The sequence below is a fragment of the Rhinolophus hipposideros genome (assembly GCF_964194185.1).
Source record: "Rhinolophus hipposideros genome assembly, chromosome: 14".
NCBI lineage: Eukaryota > Metazoa > Chordata > Mammalia > Chiroptera > Rhinolophidae > Rhinolophus > Rhinolophus hipposideros.
This window is the reverse complement of record NC_138060.1, coordinates 49,733,923-49,748,001: the sequence shown is the minus strand read 5'-3', so window position 1 is coordinate 49,748,001 and position 14,079 is coordinate 49,733,923. Positions and strand designations below refer to the sequence as shown.

Below are 14,079 nucleotides of genomic sequence, written 5' to 3'. Positions count from 1 at the left end.
AAACTCTGTGGGAGGAGGAGAGACGGAGCAGTGTCCCTGAAATTATGCCACATATGGAGTTACCGCCCGCATACCTTCTCTGCCCCATTTGTTCACCCTCTCTTCCTTTCAGCCATTTTTATCAAGGGAACTTGACTGAAGGTTGGAGAACAGAGGGAGCATGAAACATCACAGTGGTTGCTTTGTTTCGTTGACTTCTTAACCCTTTTAAACGTTTTATTCCATGTAACATAACCTTTTAAGTTTTAAAACATTCTGCATGTGTCTTTTAAATCTATGGCACACATTGGGGGGAAAAAACTTCAATTGCTTCCTGTATCCAATACATCATAGTTGCCTGCAGTTTAAAATGAATTCCAGAATCTCAAACTAGTGGAATAAGAGGATATGGTAACCCTGGGAGTGTCTCCACAAAACACACTTGTTTAGAATCTCAGAGCTTGTGAGGTTGATAGTATCTCTAGCAGCCTGACTCCTGCTGATAAAGACATACTCGTTATGTCCAAGACACGCTAGGTTGATGGAAATCAAAATCTCATTAAAGCAAAATTCTGCCAGCGTTTCCTTTAAGCGATCAGTGGGCACAGGGAGGCCCAGATTACCCACCGTGTGCCCAATATCCAAACACGTTGTTCTTGCTTCAAGTCGCTCTGCTTTCTGATCCCTGCATATTTTTTTTTCTTTCTTCTGCACCTTTTCGGAATCAAAAATTAGTTTGTGGCCTTGCAGCATTTCATCTCCTGTAGCATTTCATTGTATCTTCTGGGGAATATGTTGTCTTTGGAGGCATTGTCTGCAAGTATTGCTCCCTAATGCTCATTTCATTTCAAGCACACCAAGCAATTGGATTGAAATCCAAAAATACTTTCGTATTCATCTGCCTCCCCCCTAAGCATTTTGGGCTCCTAGCCCTCTCTCCGATGTTATCCCTGAGAGATAGTGGGCTAAAATGCTTCATTTAACTTGTGTTTGTGGAGAGGTTTGTCATTAAAATTAATAATTTGGCTTTGTGGTCAAGGCTTATGCTATGCAATTCTGTCCCGTTACCAGTGCGTACTAAGTCGACTCGACCAGCTTGACAGAGACCAATGATTCATAACGGTGGGGGTAGGTAGGCATCTGTTTCCCCAGCCCAGATGGGTGCTTCTGATTCTATGCAGAAAAGCAGGCAGGACTACATCAAAACTGGAAATGGCTGCACTCCTTGGGAGTCTGCGCTCTGGGCGGCTTACCAGTGTGGAAGAGAAACTGGACCTTTAAAGTGGTTTGGGGGTGCAGGATCTGTTGTCTGTGCGTCTGGTTAGTTCCTTGCTTGTAGGCCTTGATCCAGCGAACATGGTTCAAAGTCAGAGCAGACACCTGTAACCAGACAAACACATTCTAGTGCCAGGTAAGAGCAGGTGCTAACAGAACGAGCAGTGCAAGGCATGCTGGGAAAGAATACTGGAGTCAGAGCTGTCAGAGCAAGTGACAGTAGAGCCTTGGGGAATCACAGTAGATGACACATGTGCCCTGGGACATAAATCAGGACAAGAGACCAAGGGATGTGTAATTGAAGAGAGGAGAACCAAAGCAGAATTTAATGTGCTTTTCTTAACTTGTCCTTGCAGTAACTTTGTGATTGTCTGAGAAGATTTGTGGGATTTCCATTGAATAAGCCAGTTGCATTGGTACTCTTATTTGGGGGGTTGTCAAGAAGAGTCAAATAGGTGAGACTGTTATGAGGACTCTTCTTGGCTTTATCAGCCGGTTGCCTTCTTCCTTCTGCGGTGCTTCCCTGTTTTCCAGAGACATCTTCAGACTCCCAGTGTTCATTTCTTTTCTACCACTCAGAGGCTCCCTTTGCTTACTCTGTCTCTTATACCGTCTTTCCTGACACCTACTGCTTCTGGTGAAAGTGTGCCCTGCATAAGTCACCTTGCCTTATTTTCTGATTTAAACACCAAGATAGAAATGTGATGGTTCCTTCAGTAAATCACATATTGGGGGGAGAAAAAGAAAAACTAACACTACAGAGTATTTCAGATAGGTGGACTATTTTTTTACATCTGTCTAAACAGAATGTTTGAATGACAACTCATCCCTAGAGAAAGCTGTTCGATACTAATATCCCATAAGGTAAATATGCCTTATGTTTTTCTCAAGTTTGTCAATCTTACTCCATTTTGGAAAATACTTTTAAGTTTACTGAACTTGGGAGCCATGAATTCACTGTATTACGGGAAGAGGTAGGGACCTTCCAGGTGCCATCACCTGTCACTGGCCTCTGGGCAGAGGCCCCCTAGCCCCGGCACAGGGACTATAACTCCCAGTACTCTGAGCAAGGCATATACTTAAGACAGTCCCACAGTCAAACCTATATAAGTCCACAGTTAAACCTTGTGTAGCTTTCTTTCTGCTTCTGGTCGGTTCATGGAACTGGAACATTTAGAGTTGCTTTCCTTCTTCCCTGTGTTCTTACATCTGCTAAGGTGTGTGAGTGAGGAGCTGCAGGTGTGTGTAAATGCCTGTTTAAGGACCAGATTTGCCGTTTGGCGGACCACCCAACCCTTCACCTTCCGGTTCTCTTCTGCTGTGTCTCCTTTGATGAGTTCCCCACTCGTGAGCATGAGGGTGGACCAGAGAGTGAAATGTGACTGACATCTAGCTGCTTGATTTTAATTGTCAGTGAGCAGACACACAGTCATGTTTGGTTCCCAGTCTCCTTTTCATTTGTATTTCCCTAGTATGTTTTTGACCATTTGGCTACTTTAGACCTTTCTGAGTCACTTTCTATAAGCGAGGCATATTTTCTCAACTGTCAAACACCATCAACAGTAAAACATACCATTATCCTTCGTGCCACTAGAAAGACAAGGCTGCCAATTAAATTGTGACCCATCATTGACTGTAAGACAAACTCTAGCTTCAGAGATGTTCAAATGTGAAAATTAGGTATGTCTTAGAATTAATGAAATATGGTTTTAGACTTGCATTTTGTTTTATGACACAATCTTGAGACTCTTTCAATAGAGTAATGTAGTCCATTTATTTTTTTCTTTAGACTGGTGTTTGTTTTTCTGTTAGTCTTCTTTATGCCTTTTGCTTTTATGTTTCTGTACTGCTTGCTTTCTCTGTATTTTGCTACACAGGTTATATTTCCTTTACTCTTCTCTAGTGTTTTTGAGGAAAAAATGTGTATATAAATTCTAGTAGTGGTTCCATTATATCTTTCATAAGCATTCTTTAACCTATATTTTTCTAATCAGCAAAGTCAAGAATGACACTACTTTTTGACTCTTCCTTAGGGAGGGGGACTCAGCATACTTTAATTTAATTTTTAACTTTAATTTTAATTTGTTTCTCTGCTGTACTTTCCTATTTTTGGTAATATAATATTGGGGCTATTGTTAGCAATATTTTAATATTCAATACTTAATAATGTGTGATAATGATTAAGTCCCTTTAAAATAAATTTGACTTAGTATTCGGTTATGTAGCCATGCTTAGAAAAATTATTTAAATTCGGTTCCAGGGCAGAGACCGGGGTGACCTGAGTGAAGCACTTACCTTGAGTGTAAATGTAAGGGGTGCCAAAGTAATTCAGATAAATGATACTTTAATGTGATAGTTTTAAAACAGAATTAATTCCAAAAAATCCAAGATGAACAAAATAACAAAATTTTAAATAAAAACAAGATTCAACAGGGTGAGGATTAGCGTGAGGCATGTGAGACTGAGTCTTGTAAGACTTTTTTTCTTGGCATTAATTTTGATTTTTAAATTGTGTGAAAATATCATTTATTTTGATGTGTCTTGGCACCTCTCTAAATTTTATACCCAAGGTGAGTGCCCTTTTTTTTTTTTAACCTCAGCTTTGTCCTCGCCCTGCTCAACTCTGTGTTTAACTGGGCTCATTACTTCCCAACAGTCCTTCTACGTGTGACTTCTCCAGTCTTAGTTCTTAGTTCTTAGTTCTGCTTCTTTTCTTTATGTTTTGGTATATATCCTCAAGTAGTTTTCCCCCAAGAGGTAGAATATTTTCCTAGTCTCTGCAATGCTGCTGAGAAGGCATACAGTGTAGAGTTGAAGAGTCTGGGCTCTGGGGCCAGGCTGATTGGCTTTGAATTTTGATTCTGCCACTTACTGGCTCTTTGTGCCTCTGTTTATCTGTCATGTAGGCATAATCGTAGGACCTACCTCATGGGCTGTGATTAGGATTAGATGAGTTAACACACGTGAATTGTATATAGTCATCCTTGGCACCTACTGTGTTTCCCCGAAAATAAGACCTAACCAGAAAATAAGCCCTAGCATGATTATTCAGGATGACATCCCCTGAACATAAGCCCTAATGCGTCTTTTGGAGTAAAAATTAATATAAGACCCGGTATTATTTTGGGGGAAACAAGGTAGCAAGAATTCAATAAATGTTGACTTTTTTTTAGCAGGGGAAAGATAATTTGGCTGAGGAAGAGCATTATCCCCCAGCCCCTCACCTTACCCCAAATCTGTGGACTTCTATTTTTGCATTCTTCTCTTCCTCTATTCACCTTTAGTGTTACAGCAAAATTCAAGACCAGCTTGATTTTCTTTCCCTTAAGGCAAGTCTAATTTTTCTGCCTAAATGATTGGAAATTGTTTTTCTCTTGATTTTTGTTTTTCAGAAATGTTGCCAAACTTAATGGGCTGGGCATTCAGTATACTATTCTGTCTGTCTACTTTTGTGTGTGTTTGAAATTTTAGTCATAAGTAGCCTAAGAAAATACTGCCAAGCTATGTGTAGATGTGAGTCTTTTCCCACTGATTTTGCTGGAATGTGATGGACTTTCCAGCAGCCCTCACACTCTCTCTTCAGCTCAGGCTGTGTTTCTTTACTTCTTTCATTGCTTATTGTTTCTTTTCCATTGCTCTGATCTCTGTCCTTCGGGATCTTGGATCTCTGTGTCCTCTTATTATCTTCTGTCTCATTGTTTGTTGTCTTTGTGGCCTTTGCAGCTGCACACTGGTAGAACTTCCTTGTCTTGACATACTCCTTATTTGACTTTCTACAGTGTTCTTTCTACTTCTTCCTGGTTTCAGTGTTTATTTTAATTCCACTGATGCTGATTTGATTTCCTCGCCATAATTCTGTAGTGCATCCATCTCCATTTTCACCTCGGCCTGTTTTCTTCTTCTAGCTTTTGGTTCTTGTTTCACAGAGCCGGCGTTATCCTGTATTATGCTACATATACACCTTTCCTGATGTTTTCTCTGACGCCTTATGTTAGAATTTTCAGAGGTATAGTCTTCCTTTAAGCCTTCTGAGGATACCTTTGCCCTATCCGACCTTTTTCACTCTCTCTTAGAATTATCATCCCACATCCTCAAGCGAGACATATCTATCCAGACTTCTAAACCAGTGCTCATTTATTAGAGCAGCTGGACTGGTCTGAGATGGGCTTCTCACCTGTCCTCACTCATTGGTTCTTTGATACTCTGAATCCATAGAATATGCAGAAAACTACATCCCCCAGCATGCATTGCTACCTTCAGTTGTCCTGTCCTGGTCTTTGTCTGTCACAGGATGCAATGCATCACTGCCCAGCTAGACTCTACTTCCTGCCCTATTGTCTCCTGAGTTACTATCTCTGAATGATGGTGGACTGAAGGGGAGGAAGGGACGGAGCTGAGGTGTGGGAATAAAGGAAGGAAGAGTGTCCTGATTGCCTAGGCACCCAGATCTCATTGTTCCTCTAGTGCTTTTTAAACTTTCCTGATTAATCTAGAGGACACTTACTATTTGTATAATAAAATAATTTTTTAAAAAGTGGCACCCCTGTATATATGAGCCGGTTGCCCAGTATTTAAGATATGAATCCAGCTTCAGGTCTCCGAGCAGCAGTTGGTCAGCAGGACAGATAAGACATGTTTGTCTACCTTTCTTACAGCAGATTCTGGTGTCTTGAACCCTGGGTTCATTTTCTTAGTCTAGCCCCATCTGCCTTATTATTTGTGGTGATTCCTCCCAAGTCTGGTCTTAGCTCATCCTGCAGCCTTTGATTTTAGTGTTGTGAATTTTCACCTCTTTTAAAATAACACCAATGACTGATATATGGATGCCTTTTGCCATTAAAAAAAAATCATGGTAAAATACACATATCAAAAAATTTACTATCTTTACCATTTTTAAGTACACAGCTCAGCAGTGTTACGTATATTCACATTGTCATGTAACCAATCTCCAGCACTCTTCCCATCTTGGAAAACCGAAACTCTATTTTTATTTAAAAAAATAACTGCCAATTCATCCCCACCCACCCACCCACTCTTAGGTCCTTGCAATCACCAGTCTAGTCTCTGTTCCTCTTTTTGCCATCTCTTACTTTTTAACTTTTAAGAGATTATGAAATACACATTTTTTTTGGAAATTTACTATCTCTGAAAATCTTGACAATTATTCATGCATTCTGCACATTTATTGAGCACACACTCTTTGCTAGACCATGTTCTAGGCTCTAGCAACACGAGCATGAGCGAGGGCAATATTGTCTCTGCTTTCAAGAAGCTGACATTTTAGGGAGGAGAGAAAAAAATAGACAAACAAGTGAGCAGGGTGAGTTTCGATAGTGCTAAGTGTTATGGAGACAGTAAACTGACTGAGGGGACAGGTAGTGCTTTCGGGGTGCTTCTTTGGCCAGGGAGATCGCAGGGGCTTCTCTGAGCAAGTGACATTTAGCTGAGCCCTGGATTTACACAGGAGATCTCTCCTCATACCCCACAGAGAAGAACTGGAGGGATGGCGCTCTGAGCCCAAGAAACAGCACATGCAAAGGCTCTTAACGGTAATGAACTTGGTTCCCTTGAAGAATGGAAAACATACAGCATGGTAGTGAGCAAGGGGGGGAGAAGGAAATGAGGCTGGGCAGTCTTGCAAGTCAGGCAGTTCAGACTGTGTTTCAGTTGCAATGAGAAGCCACTTGAGGCTTTTAAGTAGCAGAGTTATATGATCTAATACTTGACATTAGAAAAAAAAGATTTCTGCCTAAAAATATGCTTGGGTTGGATGATATCTCACACACGAACACCCATGAATGTACATGTACACATGTACATGTACATGTACACATGTACAGCCTTTTCATCTGCCTCTGTTAGTTTGTTTCCATCAACCAGGTTCCCTCTGGGAGTTAAAAGTTTAGGATTCTTGTAGGTTTTTCTTTGAGTATCTCTAATGAAAAGACTGATGGATATGATTGCTTAATGGATGGAACATCTGAGACCCTGAAAGGTTGAGTTCTAGTTCACATGAGGCAGTCTCCACTTCAGCCTACCTTTTCTTCATCATTTATCCCTCCTTTTAGATTGAACACAGAATCTCCAGAGAGTTTGAGACCTATTCTAATTCTAATGGCAGAATTGCTATAAAAGGGGTAAAGACATCCACCTCTGATTACACCTGTCCCCAATAGTAAGCATATCCAAATATTCTATAATAATACATGACTCTTAAAAAAACAATAATAGTGCTAGAAAGTCTTTTTTCTTTTTTTGCAAGGGTTGGGGGAAGGATTAGAAAAATGCTTTTAGTTAATCAGATTGGTGTTTATAAAAGTGTTTCTTGCTAAAATGGAATGACCACATCTGTTCTGAGTGATGGAGCTTCCTGGCTTCTACCACATGGCCTACATCTAACAGCAGAGGTGGTGTCACGTGCTCACACTGCAGCCTTCTTCTCTGAGCTGCGACCATCATCATCATGTCAAGTGGTGTTCAAACCACATTTTGAGCAGCCCATTTTTGATAAAATTTGACTGTTGGTTTTTTAATTGTATATATATATATATATACATATATATATATATATATATATTTAATTTTAAGAAATTAAAGAAGTAAGAAAAACATCTTTAAGAAAATCTGGCTTTGGTAACTTGTGACTTGTTTATGTCCAAGGATGGGGAGAGAAACAGCCTGTGGTGATTCTGAGACCGCCATTGTACAGAAATCAGTTTATAAATCGGTGATCTGAATCCACACTTGGTCCCTCATTGAAAACAAGCCCCACTTAAATTCACCACGGTGCACTCAAAATTGGGCCCATTTCAAGTCAGTGTCCTTGTACTGCGAGGTACAAATATTTCTTGAGCTCTAAATGTTTCATTTGGAAAATACTTGGCATCAATCTAAGTCTTTATTTCAGAAAACATCCTGGGATGGCACGTGCCCAAGTCACATTCCACAGAGCAGCTGAAAAATGGGACATTTGGCTCTTTGCCATCAGCCAGTGCCAACATAACCTGGGCCACTTTACCAAACTCCGCTGAGGATGAACAGACCTTACCGCCAGACCCAGAGGTAAGCTAGCAGGTCCTCTCTCAGCCCTTTCATGGCTTGTGTTATCCCTTGTTCAGAAATAGAGTAATTATATTTGTAACTTGCTCATCTCTTTGTTTTAAGTGGAGACAAATTACAAAACAGAAGCATTGCCTGGAGAGACAAAATCAGCCCTGTGCATGCCTGGCACATCTGTTCTTGTGTCTGGCAGCTGCCGTGGGTGAATTGTGATTCTACCAATGAGGAATCTCCTATTTTCATTGAAATGGGAGTCATTTTTAACTTCAAGTGGGAGAAATTCTAACTCACCCATTAAAATGATGCCTATTGACATGATGGGAGCAGTTACAATATATTATGTCACTCCCCTGAATAATGGCTTCCTCGTGTGGCTCATGCTAACATAAGCTCCTGCCTCACATGCTCAACTCCCGCATGCTACAGACTCAGGCCAGGGTCCGCGGGCCAGTGGCTGAGACTCCTTCTAGGTGTTGCACTGCAGACCGGGTCCATGCTGCAGGGGACGCCTGCCCTGTCGGGTTAGGGAGGAGCAGCCCCTGCAGATCTCAGTGGCCAGCCAGGCTCTGACTGGCTTTATGGACTCTGTCATCTGGCCACTCGACTCTCCTGAATAACTGCCTCTCGGTGGCAGCTGGAAGGAAGCCAGATGTAGTGTTTCCTTTTGCCAGTTTTACTTTGTGTCAGGAGTGAATTTTTGTTTTCCCTTTTCCTTTTGATGCACAAGGCCGGTTGACATGATCTCGTGAACCTGGCTGAGACCTACTTTCCCTGTGTGTCAGAGGTTAGTCTTAATTTTAACTAAATCGCTGTAGCCTGGGATACTCACAGCATCTGTTTTGTAACATTGAAAGGCCCAAGGCAGCTTCTTGCATCCTGTGGGCTTGGTTATCAACTGAAAATTTCCTCCAAGCTTCACGTGATACTCTCTGACAGTGACGTGGTAGCTTAGCTCTTATAGAGGCAGGATCAGCCCACCTACAAATATCTCATCATTACTGACATGGTGCCTCCACAGGGTAAGAAACGAATAGGGGATGTGAGAGTCTGAAAGCCACTTGCCACTACCTGTCCAATGAGTGTCAGGTGGAAAGCACTTGCAGCTGACGTGTAGGTGAACAGGAAGGTAAGTCGGCACCCGAGTGAATGGCAGGAGCCCCAGTTGTATTGCCCTTTTGAGATAGCCGGGTAGGATGGCATTGGAGGCTGGGTGCTTAGCTGCTGAAGGGCTGAAAAATGCAATCCCCTTCATTACCCTGGGAAAGAATCTTTGGGGGTTCACTCCATAATAAACATATTTAAAGTTTTGCTCTAGAGAGAAATTAAAAGAGCAGAGAAGTAAGTTATGAGCTCTTGGGTAATGAGTTTTTAGATCCTCACTCCCGGCAGCGTTCTCGGGCAAAACCTAACAGGGGCTATAACCTAATGAGCTTACTTATTAGGGCTGGTGATGTTCCTTATTCTGGGACTCCTCCTTAGTGTTTCTTCTGCTTTTCCCTGATAAGTGCTTCCTCTGACTCTGAAGTTTGAGAGGCCAGGTCTGTTCATTTTACATAAAATTGTTGCCCACTGTGCTTTACTATTCAGTAGCATTGGTACAGGACACTATGTAATAAGGAATACAACCTCAACTTTCAAAAAATATCCTGAAGGAGAACCATGGAGCGCTTTTTTCCCTTAAGTTAGGAACAATCAATCATTAATTTCTGGTTGTCATTTTTGCCCTTAACTCCTGTTGTGAAAGCAACATAAAATACTGTTTGTAAGAGGCTTATTGGGGTGTGATAGGGGTTATGATGGTGTTTTGATGGTTTTCTGAGAAGGGAGAATTAGAGTTCTTTTACAGATTTGCCTTATTTGTTTTTCCAGTGACAACTCAGAGATGATTCTTGCAACCCAAACAGCTACTGTTGGTTGGACACTGTATTTATTTTAGGCCATTGTGCTTTGTCACTTTTTTTTTAAGAGTTAAAGAAGCTAGCAATAACCCAAAGGCTTTCCTGTCAGAGAAAGGAAAATGTTTCCACTGCCTCTTTTTGTACAATTTTGAGAAATAACCCAAGAAGGAAGGAAGTGAAATTCTAAAGGCTGAAATTTCCTTATGAGAAAATTCCTTAACCTTTTTGATATAGTTACTATGTGAGGGACCATTGGGAAACTAAGAACTGTGATTATTGTGGTACTTCAGCTAAATTATTTTCTTTTGGTTTATTGTTTTGATCATGCTAGGTCTTTAGGAGCAATGATTAAGAGATGAAAAGTACCTCCCTCTGATGTGTGTGTGTGTGTGTGTGTGTGTGTGTGTGTGTGTGTTTAACACCACCAAGCAATAAACTCGATTCTCATTGGACCCAGACTGGGTGTCCCACAATTCAGCTCCATTCGGACACTATCTGGAGGTAGGGTCAGATCCCACAGATTAAGGCCTCGGTCCTACAAGATGCCCCCCACCCCCACACACACTTCAGATGCCAAGCGTAAGTTCAGGTTGTTACCTGTGCTTCGGACTAACAGACTAGATTGATGACCTTCTCCTCAGATTTGATTAATTTGCTAGATGGGCTCAGTTTATTATAAAAGGCTATCATTCAGGGAAAAGATGGAAGAGATGCACGCATAGGGCAAAAAGTAGGAGGGAAGGTCATGGAGCATCCATACTGTCTCCGAGTGTGCCACTCTCCCTGCACCTCCCTGTATTCGTCAACCTGGAAGCTCTCTGAACCCTGTTCTTTGGGGTTTTATGGAGGTTTCCTTATGTAGGAATGATTGATTACATCATTGGCCCTTTGTGACTGAACTCATTCTCCAGCTGCTCTCCCCTCCTTGGAGGTTCAGGTGGAGGGGGAGCGTGGCCAAGCATGGCCAGGGGTGGGACTGAAAGTTCCAACCCCTAATCTGGCTCCATTGGCAGCATTCCCCATCCTTAGGTTAACCTAAGGCTTTCTAGGTAACCTAAATTACCTCAATAACATAACAAAAGACACTTTTATCTCTCTCGTCTTTTAGGAAATTGCTTGGGCTTTAGGAGCTCTCTGCCAGGATTGGGGACAAAGACCAAATATATATCTCTTATTATAAATCACAATGTCACACTCCCCTCCTCTGGTCTGGCTTGCCATAAAATAACTTACAGATGCCTGGAAAATTAATGCACTTTCAAGATTAGTTTGTTTAATTCCCATCAGAATAAAAGTCAAAGACTAGTTTGTATTTAATACATGAGTTCGCAGAGAACTGCGGTTGGCTCTGTTATCAAATGCAGTGATCTTAACATTTTATTCTGCTGGGACTGGAACTAACTAAATGGGAAAATGAAATATTCTTCCATAATGCAGTGAGTTAGGATCTTGGATTTACCTATTAGTAGAATAATTTTTCTACTCTGTTAACACCATTTGAAATTTAAGTTGAGACAGGAAAAGGTTTTTTGTGCTTTCTTCTTCGAAGAATGCCTTGGTTTAGGACAGGAAGAGCGGTGAATGGGGAGATCCTGGGGACTGGCTCTTTTTTAACCTTGGGACCTTCATTCCACCCTCCTGACAACTCCATGTCCCAGACGTTCTTACAATCATGTTTCTAAACGCATGACAGTTTCCACAAATGCATGTGTGGGATTTGGAAGCCTGAGATGGAGATGCAGTTCCTTCTGCTGGTGCTGCTGGTAGGAAGGTCATGGGGATGTTTAGAGGCAGTCGCTGTGGCCCCACTCTTTGTTCTAGGGCCTTAGACCCACAGACATTGGCATGATTAATTGTTGTGGCAGCCACAGCTTCCCGACATTTGGATCATGCAATGGTGTGTCCTTGAATTAAAAAGTCTAAGGGGGACGTCTACTCCTCCAGGTGTCTCAGTGATTCTGTAAGCACCTAATTCCCACATCAAATCCCTTTCTGATGGACATACTTGGAGTGGTTCTATTCCCTGCCCTGGGTAATCACTGGTTAGGCTGTTGGAAAAGGAAAGCAGAGGGTACCACGTGGAGACAATTCTGAATGACAGAGCCTTGTAGACTCACCTTTCTGGAGGATGTGTCTGAGGGACAAAACTTAAATTTTTCTTAAAAGTCAGGTTTATTGAGATGTAATTTATAACTAATAAATTCTGCCCTTTTAAAATGCAATTTTATCACTTTCAGCAAAACAAAATCGAGCACAGTTCCATCACTTTCCAAAATTCCCTTGTGTTCCTTTATAGTTAATTCTCCCCCTAGCCCTTGGCAATCGCTCATCTGTTTTTGGTATATACAATTTTGGCTTTTCCAGAATGTCAGATAAATGAAATCATACAGCATATAGACTTTAGGTCTGGCTTCTTTAGCATAATGCATTTGAGACTCATCCATGTTGTTATGTTAATCAATGCTTTATGATTTCTTATTGTTAAGTACCATCCGCTGGATCCAGAGTTTGTCCATTCACCAGTTGAAGAACATTTAGTAAACTTGAAAAACTGCCTCAAATTCCCCATGGGTAAAATAGAAAAAGGAGGAGCATTTAAAAATAATGTTGTGCTAATCATTTGAGGAGGCAAATACAGAGGGTGCCAAAAATATATATATATACATTTTAAGAAAGGAAAATTGTATTAAAATTGTAATACTCTCTCTATATATATCAATAACAAAAGATGAATACAAGTCACGTTTGACTTCTGCAATTACAAGAGGTGCTCAGAGTGGTTCCCATCAGTGTAATTTTAATACAGTTTTTTCCTTTTTTAAAATATGTATACATTGTTTGGCACGTCTGTATTTGGTACCCAGACACCTAACCTTTGGCCTGGAGGAATAAGATGGAGAATCTCAGTATTATTAATCCCCACAATGGAGACTCTGAGCAGCGTGTTTTTTAAGCGTGTGCCTCAAGCGCTTGCTGTCACCTACTATCAACCCCTGTTGATTGTTTCATTAGAAGCTTTTCCTGGTTAATTGTCTGAATTGCAGTGGCAACAATACTATCAAAAGACCACACACAACTATATCCGCCCCCCCCCCCAAAAGCTAGCAGGTCTAAAAAGGCTTTCTAAAAAGGCTTCTCCTGATATCCCTAAGTACTGAGCACTATATAAGCGTATACATTAGCCCAACGGCATTTGGTTAGAAAATTGCAGAGTTGAATTTCCAACTAAGCCTGTCATAATCCCCCCTTCCCTAAGGTAGGGACACTATTTTGTCAATAAAGGAAGGAGACAGATACAAAAGATTTAGCTGAATTTTGCCTCAAGAAGAATTTTCTTGTCCTTGGTTGAATTGTCATCTTAGCACAGAACTTTTGAACCATTTAAGAATATATAGTACTGTCATTTTGAAAGCCTCAGATTTTCAAGTTGAAGCCTGGCCAGTATAATCCCCTCCACACATTTTTATTATCTTTTTATTCTTCAGCTCCACAATATGTAAAAGTATAAGTAGATGTTTTGAGGGTATCGGGCATAGGATGGTGATAGACTTTTGAAAATAAGGCAATATGCTGTTTTGATCCTTTGGATAATTCTTTTAGCACAAATTTTCAATCTTAAAGGTTTGTTCCAAATGTATTTGACACATTTATTTGTTGTCAACTGTTTGACCAAGGAGTGAGACAGCTATCAATGACTTATAATGTTTGAAAATTGCTTTGTCTAATAACCCCACCAAGTTCCATTCCAAACGGTTGCTGTGTAGGAAATGTTGATCACATTTAGAACCTGTTACAAGTCTGTGTTTGATATGATTACCCCTTCCCACCCACGCCCCATCCTGTCGTCAGATAGTGTGATTGCATCTCC

The 14,079-nt window shown here is 41.0% G+C and overlaps 1 protein-coding gene across 3 annotated transcripts in view; it reads left to right on the top strand.

Annotated features, from left to right (window-relative positions):
* OSBPL10 (oxysterol binding protein like 10) overlaps positions 1 to 14,079 on the top strand; it is a 257,267-nt gene that overhangs the window by 190,018 nt on the left and 53,170 nt on the right. For all 3 annotated transcript variants that reach the window (XM_081073386.1, XM_081073388.1, XM_081073387.1), the window contains one exon: positions 8,162 to 8,316. In XM_081073386.1, the coding sequence (XP_080929512.1) occupies positions 8,162 to 8,316 (155 nt within the window). The remainder of the gene's footprint in view (positions 1 to 8,161; positions 8,317 to 14,079) is intronic.